General features: G+C 54.8%; 1 protein-coding gene across 5 annotated transcripts in view; it reads left to right on the top strand.

The window, feature by feature from the left end:
* The window catches only part of PMEPA1 (prostate transmembrane protein, androgen induced 1), a 57,967-nt gene extending 37,123 nt beyond the window's left edge, over nucleotides 1–20,844 (top strand). For 3 of the 5 annotated variants that reach the window (XM_055434346.2, XM_055434354.2, XM_055434360.2), the window contains exons 2-4: nucleotides 13,054–13,208; nucleotides 16,113–16,166; nucleotides 16,663–20,844. In XM_055434346.2, coding sequence (XP_055290321.2) covers nucleotides 13,054–13,208; nucleotides 16,113–16,166; nucleotides 16,663–17,211 — 758 coding nt within the window. In that variant the 3' untranslated portion in view covers nucleotides 17,212–20,844. Of the gene's footprint in view, nucleotides 1–12,080; nucleotides 12,215–12,875; nucleotides 12,953–13,053; nucleotides 13,209–16,112; nucleotides 16,167–16,662 lie in introns of those variants that run through there. The other 2 variants (XM_088843900.1, XM_088843899.1) reach the window with 2 other exon arrangements.
* Nucleotides 20,845–21,045: the final 201 nt, after the last annotated feature.

The raw sequence follows: 21,045 nt of genomic DNA, 5'->3' as shown, positions 1-21,045 counted from the left end.
TTCCCTTTGATGTCTCTTTTCATAAGGACACTAATCCTATAGGACCAGGACTCCACCCTTATAACCCCAATTATCCTTAATCACTTACTTGGAGGCCCCATCTCCAAATACAGCCACGTTTGGGAGCTATAGCTTATTATTTTGGGGGGGACACAGATTCAGTGCGTAATGCAAGGTACCCTTCTGCTCTAAGCAGAGGATTTGGGAAGGGAGGTGAGAACTGCCACTTCTTGTTGGTTGATCTTAACACCAGCCCCCCACTGTAGGTCCACATCTCGAGCCCCTGCACTGCTCTGGAGGTTCCAGGCTCCTGGCTGCTTGCCTGACTATGCGTTGACCAATGCAAGTTTCTTCGCTGCCTGAGCACCAGGGTAGGCCAGATACCAGTAAAGGGGATGCCTTCTTCCTTGGAGCTGGGAGTCCCACATAGTGATGGCCAGGGTTTGGCACTGTAATAGGATGTAAAAGTTGCTCTGGGGCAACCATCGCTGGGCTTTGAGGGTTGAAGAGGAGTCCTTCAAAGACTGGGCAGAAAGGCTCCTGCTTGCCAGTCTCATGCTGGCTTTGGGGAAGCTGCAGGACAAGGAGACCACATGCTGATGGGCAGATGGACAGTGACAGTAAGACACTGACCAAGGGATGGCTAAGTCCATGTGCATTTTCTTGGAAATCATAGCAGATAACCTGGGTGCTGTTTACAAAAGAGACCTCCAGTTACATGGAAGAGCTTACAACTGCCAGAGAAAGCCAGAGAAGGAAGTGGCCACAGGGGCAATTGGACCTGGGGTCAGAAGTTGGATTAGGAGGAAGAGGAGGCGAGAGGGCGTCCCGGGCAGGTGAATCAGCCTGGGCAAAGGCCCTGCCAGAGAGAAGCAGAGGTTCTGCTCAGAGGGCAGCTGAGATGCTGCCAGGCCGACAGGACCGTGCAGGCTGTCAGGAGGCAATTGGCGTGAAAAGTGGGAGGCCAGGGTCCCAGGAGAATCACGCAAGTCCTTGTGGATAACAGCTGATGCTTATGGGCTACTTGACATGTACCGGGCACTTGAAAAGGAATTTAGCCATGTCCTTAGGTCACACGTCTGGCCATGGGTAGATCTGGGGTTTGGACCCAGGCAGGCAGCTCCGGGGTTTCTGCTCACCCTGCTCCTGGTGTTTGCTGAATCGGATTCAGTTCGAGAGCCCAGGGTTGTAGGAGAACCCACTCTGCCCTCACAGTTTCTCCGGCCTCTCCTGCTGTGTGACCTTGACCGTCATTGCATCTCCTGCCTCTGCCCTGGATGAGACCTAGAATAGCTGGGCCCCTCGTGGTCCTAACGGAAGGGGGCACCCCTGGCTGGCGCTGAGACCCCCCTGACCAAACCGGTCCCGCCGACCCTGAAGGCCCCTAGCACGCGGCCGCCGTTTTGATGGAGGAGCTGTTGAGAAGTGGCTCGATCCCGGCTGCACTGTGGGCCGATTCAGAGCTGAGCTCTTTGTCAAAGAGGCTTGGAGACTGAGCCCCCTTCACATCCCCTCGCCTGGCGCTACCCCCAAGCCCCTCTGAGCTCATGTTGGGAAACACCAGGCTCTTGAAAATCAGTAATTGAAAGAAACACTGCTGGTTTCCAAGGAGCACACGGTGACTCCCGAGTGGCAAGGGCAAGCCAGAGTCACGTTGTCACCATGTTCGGAAACTCACACACACACAAGCACACGTGCCCCAGTCTCTTTGGTATGTAAATTAGGATCGGTGAAACTAAAGCTGTCCATGTTTGTTATAAAAAATGCAAACAATATAGAAATACAAAAAGTGTAAAGGATAGATGCCTTCTTTCAGTAGTAGTCATCATGAACAATTTGATTTTTATCCTCGTTTGCTATAAAAATGGGTGCATATTATAGATACTGTTCCAGTTTCATTATTTCTGCTTGGCAATAATTGCAAAAATAGCCATCCATCCTCAGACCTATATAGGTCAGCTGTTCTCAGCCAGGCATGGTTCTGTGCTCCCCAGGAGACACTGGGCAATGTCGGCAGACACTTTTGGTTGTCACAACTTGGCCGTGGTGGTGCTACTGGATTCTAGTGGGCAGAGGCCAGGGATGTTGCTAAACACTCTAGAGTGCACAGGCCCCACCGCAGAGAATTATCCAGCCCCCAAATCTCAGTAGCACCACGGCTGGGAAACCCCACTGTAGGACTGACCTGTCTTTTTGTGCGTGTGTAATTTTTATTGGGGTTTAGTTGCTTTACAATGTTGTTAGTTTCTATTATACAGTAAAGGGAATCAGTTATACCGATACATATATCCACTCTTTTTTTAGATTTCCTTCCCATGGAGGTCACCACAGATCATTGAGTAGAGTTCCCTGTTCTAAACAGTGGGTTCTCCTTAGTTATCTGTTTTATACATAGTGTGTATATGTCCATCCCAATCTCCCAGTTCATCCCACTCCTCTTCCCACAGTGGTGCACATAAGTTTGTTCTCTACAGCTGTGACTGTGTTTCTACGTTCATCTGTACCATTTTTCTATATTTGACATATAAGTTGTATGCGCTTCCCAGGTGGCAGAGTGGCAAAGAATCTACCTGCCAATGCAGGAGATGCAAGAGACACGGGTTTGATCCTTGGGTTGAGAAGATCCCGTGGAGGAGGAAATCGCAATCCATTCCAGTATTCTTGCCTGGAAAATTCCTTGGACAGAAGAGCCTGGCAGGCTACAGTCCATGGGTTCACAGAGTCAGACATGATTGAGCATGTGTGCATAAATGATATTTCTTTTTCTCTTTCTGACTTACCTCGCTTTGTATGACAGTCTCTAGTTTCATCCAAGTCTCTGCAAATGGCACTATATTGATCCTTTTTATGGCCGAGTAATATTCCACTGTGTGTTTGTATCATGTCTTCTCTATCTATTTCTCTGTCAGGGGACATGCTTCTATGTCCTGGCTGTTGTAAATAGTGCTACAGTGAACGTTGGGGTGCATGCCTCCTTTTGAATTGTGGTTTTCTCTGGATACATGCCCAGGAATGGGCTTTTGGGGTCATAAAATGGCAAGACAGTGAGACACATATATACGAAGGTTAGTTTAGTGGAATTTAGATGGTCTCTGGTTGTCCACAGTCACAAAAGACCCTGCAGAAGTGTCCTCATACGTGTATGCTCTCAGGTCCTTCTGTGGATTTTTCTGTTGGGTACAATCTTGGAAGTTAAAATTGCAAGCTGGAAAGGTAGCATGACTTTTAGACTTTGATAGGTCCTGCCACGACGCCCTCCAAGTTGATTACGGTCATTGAGGCTGCCACCGCAGACAGCTCACTCACCCACGCCTCCTCTCCTCAATTAACAAAGCGCATTTGATTTATTTTAAATAACTTTCCGTTGCCCCTCCATGTCCATTGACAGAAACCGCTCTCTGTCACCACAAATTCACTCCATTCTGCCAATAACTCGCGAACGGTGATTGATATTTTGCTGACAGTGGGTGTTTAAAGATGTTCGATGTCGGTGACAATAGGAAAAAAAATCCCATTAGTTCTTTCCATTTGGGTAATAGCAAGAAAGATAAAAGGCACGGCTTTGTCTTTCCTTATTGAAGGAGCGTTTAATCACGAGGCTCTAAAATGATTACACAGGCCCTCTGCTCACCCTGGAGTTGATTTTACCTCCCCATTCCCACACACACTTTGAGACTCAGGGCTCACCCATCACCCAGCTGCAGCCCTCTCTCAGGTGACCTCCTGCAAGGTGACCTTGGGATGTGTGGGCTGAAGCCCAAAAATGAGTGAAGTGCTGCACACTTTGCCACTTGGGTTCAAGAAGGCAGTTCGCCTACATGCAGGACTAGGTGACTAGTTAAAGGAGATGCACAACACAGAAGGGTTTGTGGGATTGATGACTTATTGTTCACATCCTTTAAACCTGGCCCTGAATTTGTTGGCTAATTAGTGCACCTTGACTGTATGGTCCCGGGGCTTGCGAATGCTTCCACCGACACTGGGACAGACCAGTGTGGAGCCTTCTCTGTTAGGCTGCGCTGGACAGGCTACAGAGCTGAGATCTGGTGCTCCCATCCTGAGATGCTCTTGAGCAGAGTAGGGTAGACAAGAGTTGAGAGAGCGATGCCCACATGCTGGGGAGCTCAGGGAGGGATCAGGGGGAAGCCCAGCAGAAAAGCGTGTGTGTGTGTTCATGCATACTCGTGCACGCAGGTACAGTCCAGCGGGGGAAGAGGGAAGGGAGGGAAGGAGTCAGCCAGGCGAGGAAAGGCTGGAGGTGGCTCAGGTGGATGGAAGGAGTGGTGTGAGTGTGGCCCGTCTTCTGTCGTCCCATTGGCTCCACAATACAACACTTTCATCCCCACAGTGGCCGTCACTTCAGCCGGTGATGGAGAGAGTCGGGAGACATAGTCTCACAGGGCAGCTTTGTGTTCAGCCACACTTGTCTCCCCTCTCCAGGCGAGGGGACTAGACGACCACCTGGCACCTGGATATCACCTTGGGCTCCTCAGCCAGGGCACCATGGAGGGGCGGTCAGGCCCTCGCCTGCCCCACGAAGAGCAACCCTAGCTCAGCACCTAAACTCCCAGGGCCCATCAGAGGCACCCGAAGCCAGGGCTCCACTGCCCTCAATCCCAGGCTGAGGAGCTTGACCCAGCCTCCCCTGATCCCCCGAGAAGTGCTGCCAGACCCAAGATGACAGCATCTCTGCCAGGAGATCTCTGGGAAGCCCCATTCCGGGGATCAGCCACCTGGTTTGGAGACCGACAGATGCTTTGTCTCTTTTACTGTGAATGTAATTGCACGTGCTCGAAGGTGAGTGTGCAAGAGTGTCTATTACAAGGAAGGAGCTGTCCCGTCTAGGGCACCCCCCAGGATAACCATGCCTGGCCCTTGGGCCACGTAGATGCATGTAGTCACTCACAGAAGTTCGTATGCATCACCCGAATCACTTTTATTTTAAAATACACACGTCTGTGCTATTTTAAACAAGGATGGTCCCGTCACTTTGGATAGCTTCTCTTGCTCAGGAAGAAGCACAAATCTGTGTACAAGTTGTCATTGTACACAAATCTGCTGGCAGTTCCTTCCTAGGTTGTGTCAGCCCCTTAGAGGGGGGACGTTTAAGTGGTTCCCAGGGATTTTGCCTTTTCACCTGCAGTGGGCCTTCCTGTGCGCCTCTTTATACTCGAGAACACTGTAATCCTTTATGCCATGCATTTCTTGTGTGCCTGCTCTGGAGAAGGTGCTGGGGACACAGAGAATGAGCGATGGACACTGGCATTCTGGGAGGGAGAGACGCAAGCCCCTGATGAGAGCTACAGAGAACCTTGAAGCAGGCTTGGGACACGGGTCCCAGGGACCAGAGCAGACACTGATGCAGACAGGATGCTCAGCATGCTTCCTGTGTAAGTGACATTGGAATGGAGACCAGGACGGAGGTGAGGGGGGAGCAGGCACAGGCTCCTGGGAACGATCATTCCAGACAGAAGGAGGGGCTCATGCAAAGGCCCTGGAGTAGGCTGTGTTTGGTCCTCTTACAGAGCACAGGGGCTTCCCTGCCTGGTGGCTCAGACAGTGAAGAATCTGCCTGCAATGCAGGAGGTGCTCATTCTGTCCCTGGTCGGGAAGATCCCCTGGGGAAGGGAATGGCAACCCACTCCAGTACTCTTGCCTGGAGAATCCCATGAACAGAGGAGCCTGGTGGGCAACAGTCCATGGGGTCGCAAAGAGTCGGACACAACTGAGCGACTCACACTTCCACTTTTCTTCACAGAGCACAGAACAAAATCCTCACTAGAGCAGAGAGCTAAAGGCAGAGAATCCCAGTAAACTTGCATGTGGAGATAAATACCCAGGAGGTGATTTGTCTGGTCAGGAGTTCTCGCTTGACAGTTTTGAGCGATTGTTACTTTGCTTTTCAGAGATGCTCCCAGCTTGCACCGTCTGTCAGCTACAGTGCTGGCAGAGGGACCCGCCTTGCTGGGCCTTCTCCAGCCACTGTGATTCCACCGCCCAGCTCAGGTCTGTGTGGGGCAGAGAGGCGTGGCCCAGGGCCTGGGGTTCTGGATTTCACATAATGAGGCTTCCCGGGTGTTCTCCTCACAGAGGCGCTGCCACCCTGAGCCTGTGGCTGCAAACTGACCCATACAGTTCTCACCACAGCCACATGGGGTGGGGACTGGGTCAGCCCTCCGTGTTTCCTCCCCCAAATGAGGACACTCAGTGATGTGCCTGAGGTCACAGTGAAAGTGGCAAAGTTGGGATTCGAACCCAGGAATCTTGGGGGCACACTTCGTGTTCTGAATCAGTGCTCTGAATTCTCCCATGAGCAGCAATGTTGGGAGCCCCGGGCCCCAGTGCAAGGCTTTCCCCCGCCGCCCCACACCCAGCGCTGGACAGCGTCGGGGACAGTATCTCATGGTTATGTGCTCCGCTATCAGGCGCCTGGCGCCCAGCTGCATGCTTGGCACAGAGTAGGGACTGGGTAAGCGTACAGTCCGTCTTTAAAAATGAGAAAACTGGCCTAGATTTCTGCCCACCTCCCGAACCTTAAGAGAAAGATCCGTTCTTTTACTTACAAACGGTCTTACCCTAAGAAATCAATGTGCCGTCAGGGGTGTTTGAAATGGCACCAGGAGTGATCAGAAAGTTATTCCTTTGACGTCTGGCTCAATTTTATTTGAAATTCCAGGGGGGGAAAGGAGCTGGGTTCTTATTCAAATGCGGTGGGGGGAGGGGCAGTAAATGAAGCGGCAGGAACCCCAGGCTGGCTGGGGCTCCTCAGAATGACAATGAGGCCTGCCCCGGCCAGTCTCATCCAGGCAGGCCTAACGAGATTAGATTTTCATAAATTTCAGACAGTGCCAATTCCTAATTCCTCAGTGTGCGGCCAGGAGGCCAGACAGGGCTGCCTGCACGGACTGCTTGTTAACCAGGGAGCACGCCGGCTGCCCCTCCACCCGGAGCAGACACAGGGCGGGGGGCGGTAGGGGGGGTCGTCTGGTCTGGAAACCTCCTGTGGGCTGGCAGGAGCTGGGTGGACTCTGGCCCAGCTCTCCAGCCAAGGAAAGAGAAAAGCTCTCCAGCATCCGGCTGCTTCTCCGATGATAACAGAAAACACTGACGGTTGTGCCCACACGTTGCATGGCAAATTCTGCACCAGCCCTCTCCCCATTTACAGCCGGGAAGCAGCCGGACAGGGATTTGAACTGAGGCTCCTGCATTTGGTTTAGGTCTGGCTCCGTCACTCAGAACAGGGGGCCATGAACTTGGTTGCAAAAGAATTGCATCTTTACCTTAACCACCCCTAACAGGAACACGGGTACCAAACCACAGGGCATCAGCAGCTACTTGCAATCCAGTCGCCAGTAGAAACCACAGACTTCCTATCCATGGCAACCTGCCGGGTTGCATTTAATGTGATAATATCCCAGGTCACTTGTGTGATCCTGTATGTTCTTCCTATATCGAAAGTCTGGTTGAGAGTTTGAGAACTATATTTCGGTAGAGTTGGGTTCCTTTTAAAGCCACGCATGAATTTTTATTCAGTTTAATTTTATTTTAAAATATGCATTCTGAGAGCTCATCCTGGCTCCCCCAGCTGCCAGGGAAGGAAGTCATGGGGTCAGGACAGCTCTCTGATTCCTGGCCTGACGGGACCAACACTGCCCCTCGGGGGTTTGTGGGAACTAAATGGGAAGGGATGTCCTGTCCTGGGCAAGCCCTTGGCACTCAGAGACAGAGGAGAAGGCAGCTGTGTCTTTATGCAGTTTCGTGGGAGGTGCCCAGAGCTCCCCCGAATGCATGGCACGAGGCCTTTCTAACAACCATCCTGTGACTTTCCTCTGTGCTGGTGGGGAGGTGGGGACCACTGGCCAAGATACTGGCTTCATGGACCACATGGCAAGGGATGCTCTAGGCAGTCCCAGTCTACCCTGGCAACCAGTCCCATTCCACACGAGTGCCTGACTTGAACCAACACTGTTCCTGACATTCTGAGACCACGGCACCCAGGACAATTGGGTGTGGGGCTGTCGGCCTAACCGATCCCTGAAAGCACAGGCTTGGGGGTCTGGGGTCTTGAACTGTGTGGCCTTTGGCCAGTCATCTCCCCTCTCGCAGCGTCAGTTTCCTCATCTATAAGTTGGAGGCGGGGGTCATATTAATGTCTGTTTCACAGAATGCAGCTGAGGATTCAATAAGATGATACCCAAAGAGATTCGGGCCACACCTGGCCCTGAGGGGGCTCCCAGACACTACCCCTCACTAGTGTCAGGCGAGCTGGGAAAGGACCAGAGACGCCCGTATGCACACCTCAAAGTGACTGCATCTGTCTCAGGAGGAGACACAAAAGCAGAGTCAGGCTGCTCCAATGAGGCAGACAAAGCTGTTAATTTGAAGTTATTCACGAGGAAAGACGACGCTCAATTAAATAAGAGTGACCTTACTTTGCATGTGGAAGATGGGCTTGGCCACCCCCAGAGAACTTGCCACGTCCATCAACCACCCCAAGGGGGAAATTACCAAGAAAAATGACAGGACCGCTGCCCCATGGGAAGCGGACCTGACGCCCAGAACAGAATGAGGGAAGTGTGATGTTTTCTCCCCAAAGACCCCTGATCTCTGCGCAGGTCCTCGAAGCAGGGACCGGTGCCCGTAAGTCTCCCCACCACCCTGGGTGACTTTTTCTGACTGACCCTGGGACAGAGGCCCGTAAAGCATGCTCAGTGTTTCCAGGGCATCAGCCTGGATGAGGGGTGCCTGCTGTCCCAAAGGCATGTAGGGGGTTGTGACGGTGGTGACAGTGGATAACCCACTGTCTCTCACCCTGTTCTGAGCCCTCGACATGTACTTTTTCATCTTTCCTGGAGCTCTCAGGGGTGCATATGCCCAGGGTCACACGGTCAGTAGCTGGCAGATGCAGGACTAGGCATCTTCTGAGGTGTTCCTACATAGGCAGGGGAACTGACAGATACTTCGAGAAAGCTGGGAGCATCTAGCAGGAGATAAAGGCCCTTTCCCCTCTCGCTCCTTCAAGAAGACTCTGGGTTTGGGACTGGCCCTGCCCTTTGACCTGGAGGAACTTCTGTCTGTGCCTTGGTTGGCTCGTCTACACAATATTACGGTGATGGCTCTGGTAGACCTGGGGGAGGTGGGCTCAGCGCAGGGTGGTGCACGTGTTGTACATGTTAGCATCCTGACTGTAGTCCCAGTGAGTGGTTGCTATGACAACAGGGCGTTTGGGCTGGGGACCAGCCTGCCACCCCCTCCTGCTCTGATTCCCCTTTGTTTGTGACCAGGCTTTGCTGTGAGCCCCGTGGTCACAGGAGACTTGAACTGAGTGGAGGGCAGCGGTTGGACCTATCCCTTCCGCCAGCATGCTGGCCACCTGGTCCCACGTCCAGGTAAAGGGAAGCCTGTGAGATTGAGGACGCTGAGGCAGGATCGGTGTGACTCTGCATCTTGGGGGCTCCTCTCTTGGCTGGAAGTCTAGAAGCCACCCATCCTGCAGACTTTGGCCTCTCGTTGCTTTTAAAATTCTTTGAATATGCTGCGGCATTAAAGGCCAGGCAGCTTCACCAACAGTTTCTAGGTTCTGGAGAGATGGGGAGTTGTGGCTGCACTGGCCCAGCCTGCCTGGGGGCTGTCTGGCCTGCTGGGGTTTCTGCTAGCAGTGCACGTCTGGAGCACCCTGTGGACCTGATGAGGAGGCGCTCTTGCTCGATTAGTGATGCCTGTAGTGGGAGCAGGAGTGAGGAGCTGAGCGTGAAGATCCAGAGGGGCCAGGCAGATGAGGTCAAGCAGAACTGGGGCCCAGGGGGAGCGTGGGGCAAGTGGACAGCACAGCCTGTGTTAACAGGGTGGCCACCCACAGCTCTGTTTGTGGCTTGGGTGGGGACGGGACTGTGGGTGCAAATGCCCTCAGGGCCCCCATTTGCCCCGTATTCCAGCAGATGCTTTCTCATGCATGTCCCAAAGAGGTGAGTTCATGTTCCCTGAAGGCAGAGTCTCCAGGAGGGAGCACCCTGAGTGTGAAAGTTCACTGTGCTATCCAGGGGATCAGAGTCACCTCACCCCATGACCAAGGTCAAGACACCCAGCCTAGGCTTATTTTTGCCTTGTGGGTTGAGGTGAATCACCTGCTGGCGGGGGGCCTCTCCTGACCCCCTCAATCCCCCTGTCCCTATGCCTCTGTGTCTGTGTGCATGCTCTGTCATTCAGTTGTGTCCGACTCTGCGTGACCCCCCTGACTGCAGCCCGCCAGGCTCCTCTGCCCGTGGGATTCTCCAGGCAAGAATACTGGAGTGGGTTGCCATGCCTTCATCCAGGGGATCTTCCTGATCCAGGGATTGAACCCATCACTTAACGTCTCCTGCATGCGCGTGGAGTCTTTGCCGCTAACACCACCTAGGAAGACCCCGTGTCTTTGCACACCCTGAAATATCCAGCTGGGTCCTGCTTGACTCTCTCTCTTCAGACATAGGGGTTTGGACTGTCCTTGTTTGCTTTGGTTGGTGTGCTGGGGAGCCCCTACTAACCATGGTCACATTGAGGGAGTGTTCCCTGAGTGCTGGCCGTGTGGGCTCCCACACAGCCTCTCCCGTCCACGTGGGGAAACCAGGATGGACTCAGTGAGTGAGGGTCACAGAGCTGGCCTGGGTGTCCCCACGGAGTGCTGTGCCGGCCCCGGAGCCGCCTCAGGGACTCTGCAACCCTAAGGAGTCGCCCTTCCCTTCTGGCTGCGACCCCAGGCCTCTGGGTTCCAGAATGGAGCCTGGAAGCACTTTGTGGTCTCCTGAGAATTTCGCCCCGTCATCCCCCATGTGGATTTGTGTGGGGTAGTGGCCCAGGAGCCAGGGCGGTCACGTTAGTGCCTTCAGCACCCTGGGCTCCTTTCTGGGGGTGATTCTCTCACTCTGACACTGCACCCCAGAAATCAGGTCCTCCCGTCCTTTGGGGGTCGGGAGAGCTGTGGGCTTTGTTCATGCCCACTCTGCCCATGGGGCTTCATCTGTTGCCCCAATAGGGCACCTCCAGCCCTGCTGCCTCCCCACCGGATGTCACCTGGAGGAGGGCAGTGGCCTGGCCAGGAGCCTGCAGACCACCCGGCCTGGGATGGAGACACAGACCCTTCCCTTGCTTCAGGCCAGGCGTGGGCGGGGCCCCTGGAGATGGGCAGAGGAGGGCAAGGGTGCCTACCCCAGGTCCAGGCTGGGGTGAAGAGTGCACGGTGTTGGGGGAGGGGTTGCAGGCCCCTCTGAGGAGGGGGCGTGGGTGTTGCACAAAGCCAGCCTGTGTATCCCCTGAATGGGCAGCTTTATCCCAGGCCCTAGCACACAAGCCCCAGACCAGCCTGTCTGGGGAGGCAGGAGGTGTGGCCACAGCCACTGGGTTCCAGGCCAACGTCCTGGCCTTTGCCAGCTCAGGCCCCACACCCTCCTGGCGGGAAAAGGAACGAGTCCCTCTGAGGGTTTGAGACTTGTCCGATTTCCCACCAGGAGGGGCCCAGCCTTCTTGGGCATCAGGAAGGACTCACCGATGTCCCTGGCCACTTCATCGTCCCTCCTGGCCCCTCCCAGGGCAAGATAAGGATGTGGCTCCCACCCCCACCCCCCAGGCTGGAGCCAGGACCCAGGCTCCAGATGGAATTCTGGGTGCAGCGGTGGACATCCAATGAGAGAGTCACCAGCAAGCAGTCTGTCACATGACCTGAACCTGGGTCCCCTCACCTGTGAGACGGGATGATGAAAAGGCACCCGAATATATGCTCAGCCCTGCCCGGAGATGCTCAGCCCTGGCACCTGCTTTGTCCCTATGGTCCTATGGACTGTAGGATATTAAGCAGCACCTTGGCTCTCACCCTCTAGATTCTGGGAGCGCCCTCCGTTGTGTCAGTAGTGTGTCACTGTTGTCACCAGTCTGAGCCACTAGTGTCCTCAGACATTGCCACGTGTCCCCTCGGAGGCAGACCCACTCAACTCACAGCATCAGGCAGACTTTGGCACGTCTGGGCAAAAAGGCTTAACATGGTGGAAGAAGGTGGGTGTCCCGCAGAGCCTGGGTAGGAAGAAGGCGTGGCCGGGGCTCCAGAGAGGGCTGTGGGCAGGCTGCGTGCGGAGGGGTTCTGCTGAACCAGCAGAAACGTCCACCCGGGACGCGTCGATCTCCCGCTGGAAGCGGAGGCTGGTGGCAGGAGGGGCTGCCCTCACAGGCTCTGGCCAGGCCCCAGGTGAGTGGCACATGGCACATGGTGACACAGCGCACCTCACTGCCTGCTTTCCAGGCCCTTCCTTCACCCGCCCCCACTCCTCCAGCTTCCGTGTGTCTGTCTGAGAAGAGGAAGCGCTGAGTCAGTGGCCCTGAGCTTGAACCTGTACCCCTGGGGAGACCTCGGTTAATTGCTTGTCAGTGCCAGGGGGCGGTGGGGGGAGGGTCTTCCTGCCTGCCCTCTGGGATCTGGGGAGGCACATTTCCTGGCTTGTCCGTGGGCAGCCTCAGACCAGGGGAGGTTGGCTGTGCCCCCCTGCCCCGCCTGAAGCCAGGTCACTGCCCGGGCCCCCAGCCTTTCACCCGCCACTGCTGGGGGCTCTGCTGGCATGGCACATGGCCAGCTGCCGATCGGCCCCGACACAGACCCGCTCGAGTCAGCAGAAACCGCCCCGACTCTGGCAGGATCAAAATAACCTCTTTCCCTTTCCAGCACTTGAGGGTTTTTCCGCTTTCTGGGGGAAAAAAACAAAACAACCCGAAAAAAAGAAATGAGAGTTGCAGTGTTTGCAACCTCCCGGAATGTGGTTTTTCTGAGGCCTCTTCCTGGAGGTGGGGGTGGCCCTCATACCCTCCCGTCCTGTCGAGGGTGGTGTCTCTGTGTGTCTTGTGTGTGTGATAAATATGTCTGTGCGTGGGTGTTATCTGTGTTTGTGTGTGTGGGTGCGGCGGAGTGTTGGGGGTGTGCAGGGATGTTGGGGTATGTGTGTGCTGGGGTATGTGAGTGCTCAGGAGGGCTGGCCTCGAGCCCCTGCCTGCTCGGGGATCCCCAGCGTCTCACGTGTCCCCTTGGTCTTGCAGCGGAGCTGGAGTTCGTTGAGATCACCATCATCGTGGTGGTGGTCATGGTAATGGTGGTGGTGATCACGTGTCTGCTGAGCCACTACAAGCTGTCTGCCCGCTCCTTCATCGGCCGGCACAGCCAGGGCAGGAGGAGGGAAGATGCCCTGTCCTCGGTGAGTGCCTGAGCTTCCAGGCGCCTGGATGCCCCCATCACGTGCGTGTGGTGTTGGGGTTGAGTGCTCACAACTGGGGCAGATGGAGCAGCTCCCAGCAGGGTGGGACCTCCCCCTCCCCCAGATCTCAGCACCGAAGTCCTCATTCACCTGTGCCTTCAGGCCGCCCCTGCCCGCCAGTGGGTGTTCCTCAGCAGATGGACCAGGAGGCGGTGCAGAGTCCATTGCTAAACAGTTTCCACCTCCACACCTGTGAGGTGGAGTGTAACAGCCTGGACAGGAGCAGCTGTGTGACCGGCAGGCTGTGGATCACAGAGAGGGCAGCCCCGGGGCTCTGCGGGGAGCACGTCCCTGAGCCTGTGGTGGCCAGGTGTTGGAGCGGGACAGTGACAGAATCAGGCCAGGGCGGCCAGTGTGGCCTCTCAGCTCTGAGGGACATCTCCGGTTCCCAGAGTCTGTGGGACTGAGCCACGTCGGGCTGGCAGGTCTATTCCTGGCAGGTTCGGGCATCTCCACTTGTGTCAGGTTTCAGTACGTCACCAGGCTGCCAGAGCAAAGAGCATGTCTGCTCAGGTCCCTCGACCGGGAACACGGGTGCCCCAACCCCGAGGCCCCGGGTGCCCAGAGGGCGCTGTGCTACTGTTCAGAAGCATCTGAGGCTCACCTGTCTATTTGCTGTTGCCCAAGTGACGATGCCAGCAGCTGCGCTGCCACATCTGCACTTAGTGATCTTCCCATCTTAGGAGAAACTATGGCTCAGAGAGGTGGGAACATTTGCCTGAGGCCACACAGCTTCTAAGCAACAGCTTGAGGCCTATTTTTTACCCCTCTCAGATCCTGGTGCAAAAGAGGGTACTTTGGACAAACGGGAAGACCGCAGCCCAGTAGCTGTGCTCCAGGGCCGGGCATCTCACCCCTTCCGAGCCTCAGTGTGCACATCTGTAAAATGGGAGGGGCTCGCCTTTTTCCTGCCCCTACCCCCCGCACGGTCACAGGAAGGGTGATGTTAGTCGTGAGAGCTAGGGAGATGGCAGAGGTTCCCATGTGAGGGATTCTGGTCACGGAAAGGGGACAGCCATGTGGGCAGCACTGGGACTTCGTGCCCAGATGGAGGCCAGGATCCAGGTTCTGGTTCCTGAACATCTGAGGCTAAAAGAAAGTACCCCTCGATATCTACCAGCCACCTGCACGGGCCCCTGGGGATGCCCGGCTAGAGGCTTGTTAGACCTGAAATATGTGTGGCGCCTCCCCCTGGGGCCCCTACTAGACAGGGCACATCTGCAGAGTCTTGGGGCCCCATGACCTCCCAGAGAGACCCCGAGACAGCTGTTGTCTGCTTGGCGCAGGGACCACCCCTGGCATAGCTGTCCTGCTGTGGCCTCTTTTCAGGGTGACCCCTGGGAGTTCATTTCCTCATCTGTCAGAGGGTGGGGTTCATGTTCAGGTAAGCCCTGTGCCCTGAGACCGCATGTCCCAGCTGGCGCTGCACCAGAGAAGCTAGAAAATACCGCATGATGATGACAACAGAGATGCCAGCCACTGCAGTGACAGACCGCAGCTCGAAGTCTGCAGTTGAGGGCAGGTTGGGGGTCACCTGGGTATAGATAGACCTGGGCCGACTGCCCGCTCTATCAGGTTCTCTTGGCTCATTCCCATGGACTCTTACTGTGGCTGCGTTCACCCGGCAGCAGCCTTGTTAGTGGCGTGACAGACCCCCTGGCCCTTGAGGGAGTCAGCTTTCGGACCCCTGATCTAGATGGGGAAGCCATGAGCAGGCTGGACAGGCTTTCCAGGGATGCTTTTAGGAAGAGAAGGAAGTGTTGGGGAGTGGAGGGGGACGAGAGAAGGAGCTGGCAGAAGCAGCGCGTGGGTCTGGCACTGGGACCTGGAAAGGTGTGAGGGCCATTCACTGAGTCAGGAACAGGATAAGTTAAGACTCAGCTGGTGGGCAGGTGCAGGGCAGCAAGCTGATGCTGGGTTACTCACAGCGGGGCTGGGCTGGCACAGGAGCAGAGATGCTGTGGGAGCCTGGGGAGGGACCTCTGGTGGATGGATGGTCGGTCCTTGGAGGCCTCCTTGGAGGAAGAGGTGACCTCCAGGTGCACAAGTTGGGGTTAGTCAGGTGACAAGGATGGCGGTGATTCTGGGGTCTGCAGTGGGGCCTCCCAGCATTGACTGGTGTATTCCTAAGCTCCCTAGTGGAGACTCCCTGGGCTAGTGGGTGGGCAGAGATGGTTTGAACCTTGGATGGAGGGCCTCACAGAGGGGTTTAGGCAAGTTCACATTGATCCAAGCTGACCTTGGCTGCTTGCACCCCTCTCCAGGGCTCCCAACTTGAATGGGGAGCAGGTGGGTGTGCCCTCATCTGTTTTCCTGATGCCCATGTGGGCTGTGCCAGGGGCCCACCCGGGGGCCACAAAGCCTGCTCGGGCCGGCTTGAGTCCGAACGGAGTCTGGAGGCAGCAGGAAAGGTTTGGATCCCAGCCTTGCCTCTTACCAGCTGGGCGGATGCCATTCAGCTACACGGTGTTTTGTTGGGAGAATTGAGTTGGTGCTTTAAAGAACTGAGCACAGTGCCTGGCACCAGAGCATTCCTAACATCAGTACCGAAAGGGCCCTGGGTGACCATATTAACAGTGACAGTGTGTGTCTGCTCTCTGCATCCACACGCCGGGAATAAACTAGACCCCAGTGAGTCTGTCGGTAACTGTTTTGAGACTCACAGAGCCCCCTAGCGGCCACATGGGAAATTACACTCTTCCAGGCGACGGCCCCCGCCTCCCGCCCCCAAGACTGCAGGTGATAACCGCCTTACCTGGGGATCCTCAAGAAAACAGGTCCCCAAGGAAACTCTGAGGTGATGGATATGTTCATTATCTTGATTGTGGCCTTCTACCCATACAGGAAGGATGCCTCTGGCCCTCAGAGAGCACGGTGTCAGGCAATGGAATTCCAGAGGTGAGTCCTAGCGCTGCCTGCCCTCCATCACTCCCCCAAGTGATGTCGGGGGACTCCCTCCGTCCCCTGCTCCCGAGGCCGCTGTCGTGGACGCCCCTCTGCCCAGTAGCTTCCCTTCCCCAGGTCGGAGGCACCTCCCCTGTTAGTAGAGTGGCTGCTTGAGGCCCACTCCTACTCTTCTCTGAAGAACCCTCCTGGGCAGGCGGGCTGGTCCCCGCCGGGACATTGTGCGCTCCCCACCCCCAGCAAGCAGCCCTTAATTTCTGCGGCACCCGAAGGACTGGGGCTGCCCCTCCCTCCATCGTGTGACGCCACTGAGTGACACTCCAGGGCTCTCCAGGCATCAGGCGCTGGACTCCGGGCTCCGCTCCCTACCCCCATCCTCACTCCCCAGAGAGCAGAGTCATAGGCAGCACCCCCCACCAACACCCCCACGCCCCCGGCTGGGCCCTACAGCGCATGGGGGAGGGACCCTCACTTGGCTTTTGCCCTCCAGCCGCAGGTGTATGCCCCGCCTCGGGCCACCGACCGCCTGGCTGTGCCCGCCTTCGCCCAGCGGGACCGCTTCCACCGCTTCCAGCCCACCTACCCGTACCTGCAGCACGAGATCGATCTGCCACCCACCATCTCGCTGTCGGATGGGGAGGAGCCCCCGCCCTACCAGGGCCCCTGCACGCTCCAGCTGCGGGACCCGGAGCAGCAGCTGGAGCTCAACCGGGAGTCGGTGCGCGCACCCCCGAACAGAACCATCTTCGACAGCGACCTGATGGAAAGTGCCATGCTGGGCGGCCCCTGCCCCCCCAGCAGTAACTCGGGCATCAGCGCCACGTGCTACGGGGGCGGCGGGCGCATGGAGGGGCCGCCCCCCACCTACAGCGAGGTCATCGGCCACTACCCCGGCGCCTCCACCTTCCAGCACCAGCAGAGCAGCGGGCCGGCCTCCTTGCTGGAGGGCACCCGGCTGCACCCCGCACACATCGCCCCCCTGGAGAGCACAGCGGCCTGGAGCAAAGAGAAGGATAAACAGAAGGGACACCCCCTCTAGGAGTCCCGAGGGCGGGCCGGGGCCGCAGTAGGTAAAACCGCAAATCACTCCGCACTTCTTGAAAGAAAAGAGAGAGGAGGCCGGGGCGACACACAGAAAATGCGACGCGTAACCATCCTCCTCCCCCCCCCCCCACCTCTCTGTGTATAAATATTTACGTGTTCTGTCTGGTCTGAATGCACAAGCTAAGAAAGCTTGCAAAAAAAAAAAAGGCAAAAAAAACCCCACGTTTCTTTGTTGAGCTGTGTCTTGAAGGCAAAAGAGAAAAAAAAAAATATTCTACACTAGTCTTTTCTGTTTCTAGTTGAGCTGCGTGCGTGAATGCTTACTTTCTTTTGTTTGTTTATGATGATTTCACTTAACTTTAAAGACATATTTGCACAAAACCTTTGTTTAAAGATCTGCAATATTATATATATAAATATATATAAAATAAGAGAAACTGTATGTGCGAGGGCAGGAGTATTTTTGTATTAGAAGAGGCCTATTACAAAAAAAAAGTTGTTTTCTGAACTAGAAGAGAAAAAAAAATGGCAATTTTTGAGTGCCAACTGAGAAAGTGTGTATTACCTTGTAAAGAAAAAAAACTACAAAGCAGGGGTTTAGAGTTATTTATATAAATGTTGAGCTTTTGCACTATTTTTTAATATAAATATGTCAGTGCTTGTTTGATGGAAACTTCTATCCACGTGTGTCAAGACTTTTAAGGGAGAAATGTCGGAATTTCCCGGTCAACTTCAGGCAGAGCGTGGGCTTCACGCTGGGGCTGGAGAGAGGCTCCCCAGGGCTGACCTCCTGCAGAGTGGAAGCTTCCATCTAGTGATAGGTTATTACCTCGGTCTACATTCCCTCCTGAAGGAGACGTGTTTAGCCCTCCTCTGGGCCAGGACAGCCTTTGGATCGCAAATGAAATAGGAAAAGTTAACTCCAGGCCCCAAGTTCCAGGAAGGTGGGCTTTGCTCTTCCCGAAATGAAGATTAATGTTACTGAAGGAATCTTAGTTTTTGGTTTTTTTTTCTCTTCTTTTTTGAACCATGAAGTTCCCCATAGGAAGGGGCTTGCCAAGGTGCTCCCTGCCTGCATCGCCAGGGCCCCACCAGAGGCAGTTAGGTGGCTCGGGCGTGCAGGATGCTTCAGCAGTTCAGCCAGCTCCACACTGCGCCTGCTGAGGTGGGTGCAGCCTGCTGGCGTGTAGGAAAGGCCCAAAGGACTAGCTACGTGACCTCACCCCTGTCTTTATATCGGTTCTCACGTAACAGGCCCATAACCAGAAGACCAGAGACGAAAGAGCGGTATGCCCAGGTTTCTCCCAGGACCCTGCAAAAGGGTGAAAACGAGAAAAACCGTCAAACCAACACAAACTCAAGCTTTAGGACGTAGAAGCAGACTTCTTCCCTTTCTCCTCTCTTTTCACATTTTCATTCCCTTCCCCATGGAAACCATCGTTTTTGGTGTCTTTGTGTGTCTCTATTTTCACAAGCGTCTTCGCCAGACACAACTCTTCGTTTACCAGGATTTTACCGCTTAGATATTGGTGGGACCCCTTGCTGGTGGCGTGCGTGTGTGCAGATGGAGATGACGGGGAGAGAGTTGAGCAAATGAGAGTCCTTCCTGCCACCAAGGACGGGCTCATATTCCATGGGGTGACACCCCCGGCAAGAGAGTAGCACCCTCCCCCCGCGCCCCGCCCATCCCACAGAAGTGTCTCTTCATTTTCTACAGAATCCCAACTAGCCGGTTAACAGAAAAGAAAAGGATAAGAGGCAATAACTATTGTTTTAAACAACCTTTTTTATTGCTTGAAAAACTTGAGAACAGTTTTGAAGTTCTGACCATTTGAACTATTTCTACTATGTACCTTTTAAGAACATGGTGACCAATAGGTGACCGAGGTGTCTGAGTGCCCGCTCACCAGCCTGGCAGAAAGTTCTGGTCCCTTGACAATAAAACCTGCCTCTCTGTGGGGTCTTCAGCCTAGCCTCTGCCTCTCTCTTGAAGATTCTTTGTAAAGGTCATTCATGCAGAGACATCCCTAGAGTTTGTCCTGAAAGGTACAGGGACACATTTACAAAGTTTTTTTTTTTAAAAAAAACGTATCTTTCCTTTACGTGAAGCATCTCCCTAGTGCCTTACTGAGGAAGTGGTTGACCCCTTCTGTCCCCAGGCAGCAGCGTTCCTGGACAGTGCCCCTACTCACTCGGGCCTGCCTTTCCCACTCGTGGGCGACAGAGGTGACTGCTTTAAAAACACCCCCATCACCCTTGTGCCGTGTCCCACCCGCCCTCCCTCCACCCTGGCTGTGCCTCCCTTGGTCAGGCCACCCCTCCAGCCTCCTGTCAGTACTTAACTCCCATCTGGGTCAAAAACCTAGATGCGGACCTTGTTTCTAGTGTTAGATTAAGGCCAGACCGAGGTGTCCCCGAGGTCCCCCTGAGGTCCTTTCTTTTGAGCCAAAACTTGCATCTTGCTCCTGGGGTTGTGGGGGGGAAGGTGTGCTCTGCATTTGCCGGATGGGCAATGAATTAGAAAAGGAAGCAGGGGAGAGGGTTACTGACCTCAGCTGGCTTGAGGGCAGAGCATCCCCCTCACTGTGCCCCGGTGTTATAGTCCAGTCCTTGATGCCACAGTGTCATGCCTGGGCTCTGTGCCCAGCAGATGATAGTTGCAGAAGTTCATGGTGAAGCAACTTGTCAGGGCCAGGGCACCTCCCAAGAAGACCATGGGTGTGTCTGCAGAGCTCTTGGTTTCCCTGCCGAACCCAGAGCCCTGAGGATACAGCCTTCCCCTCAGTGTTGGCTGTCATGTTCTTATTCTTGAAAAGCCTTTGAGCATCCCTTGGAAGGGCCCCCTTTGCCAGGAGAAGGTTGAAGGGGAGGGGTCCTCGGCAGTGGCTGGTTGGAGGGGGACCAGGCTGGGCTCAGAGAAGGTGGCGGAGCTCAGCTTTTTCTACTCACGTTATTTCCCTGTTTGTCCATCATCACATTTCCTCTGGAGGAAAACTTCCCCCCACAAACCCAGGTCTTCACAGACGGCCTTAGCAGAGTGCACTCAGAGCCGTCCTCACGTTTTTGCCAGGAGCTGAAAGCAACTCCTCTCCACGTCTAGCAAAAACCAGGGCAGGCCGAGGACCGAACCCATTCCGCTCCTTGTCTGTCTGCTCTGTGAATTGTACGTTTCAGAGAATTTTTTTTTTTTTCCTACATGCAACACCAAGCTTCCAGATCCATAAAACATCCCGGTGATAAAGGAGAGAAAAATGTTCAGTTTGGTTTTCCGGAAACTGCGCTTCAAATTTTGCTGTACTATAGAGCTCAGAAGGACCTGCTGCGTTCTCATTTGCCTGCCTGATTCCACGGTGGTTGTGCTGACGGCGACGCTTTTACGTTGCTCCCTTGGTGTTGGAACCGCTCTCTTTTGCAGCCCCGTTTCCCAAGTTCTGTTCAAGTTACATGTGTGTAAACTCCGTGGCACGCTGGGTGCAGTGCCCACGTTGCTGCTGCGTAAGACTCTGTATTTGGATGCCAATCCACAGGCCTGATGAAATCGCTTGTTGTGTATCAGTAATCATTAGTGGCAATGATGACATTCTGAAAAGCTGCAATACTTACACAATAAATTTTACAATTCTTTGGAGCCAGTCTCTTCCTCTTTCTTGAGCTGCGTTGCTTTCCCCTGTCCCTTCCGCCACCCTCAGCACCAAACCCTGGTTGCCTTTCAAGGGCAGGAAGCAAATTCTGCGGAGCTGCTCTGTGGCCTTAAGCAATTCCGTCGACCTCTCTGTTTTAGTTCAGGCAGCATTCAGGGCGCTTAGTGAAAGCACTTGGACAGGCAGGG

The sequence above is a fragment of the Moschus berezovskii genome, chromosome 15 (genome assembly GCF_049115385.1).
Source record: "Moschus berezovskii isolate FMDL1 chromosome 15, NW_MosBer_1.0, whole genome shotgun sequence".
In the NCBI taxonomy this organism is placed as follows: domain Eukaryota; kingdom Metazoa; phylum Chordata; class Mammalia; order Artiodactyla; family Moschidae; genus Moschus; species Moschus berezovskii.
The sequence above is the reverse complement of the archived record's forward strand: the minus strand, read 5'-3'. Positions and strand labels throughout refer to the sequence as shown.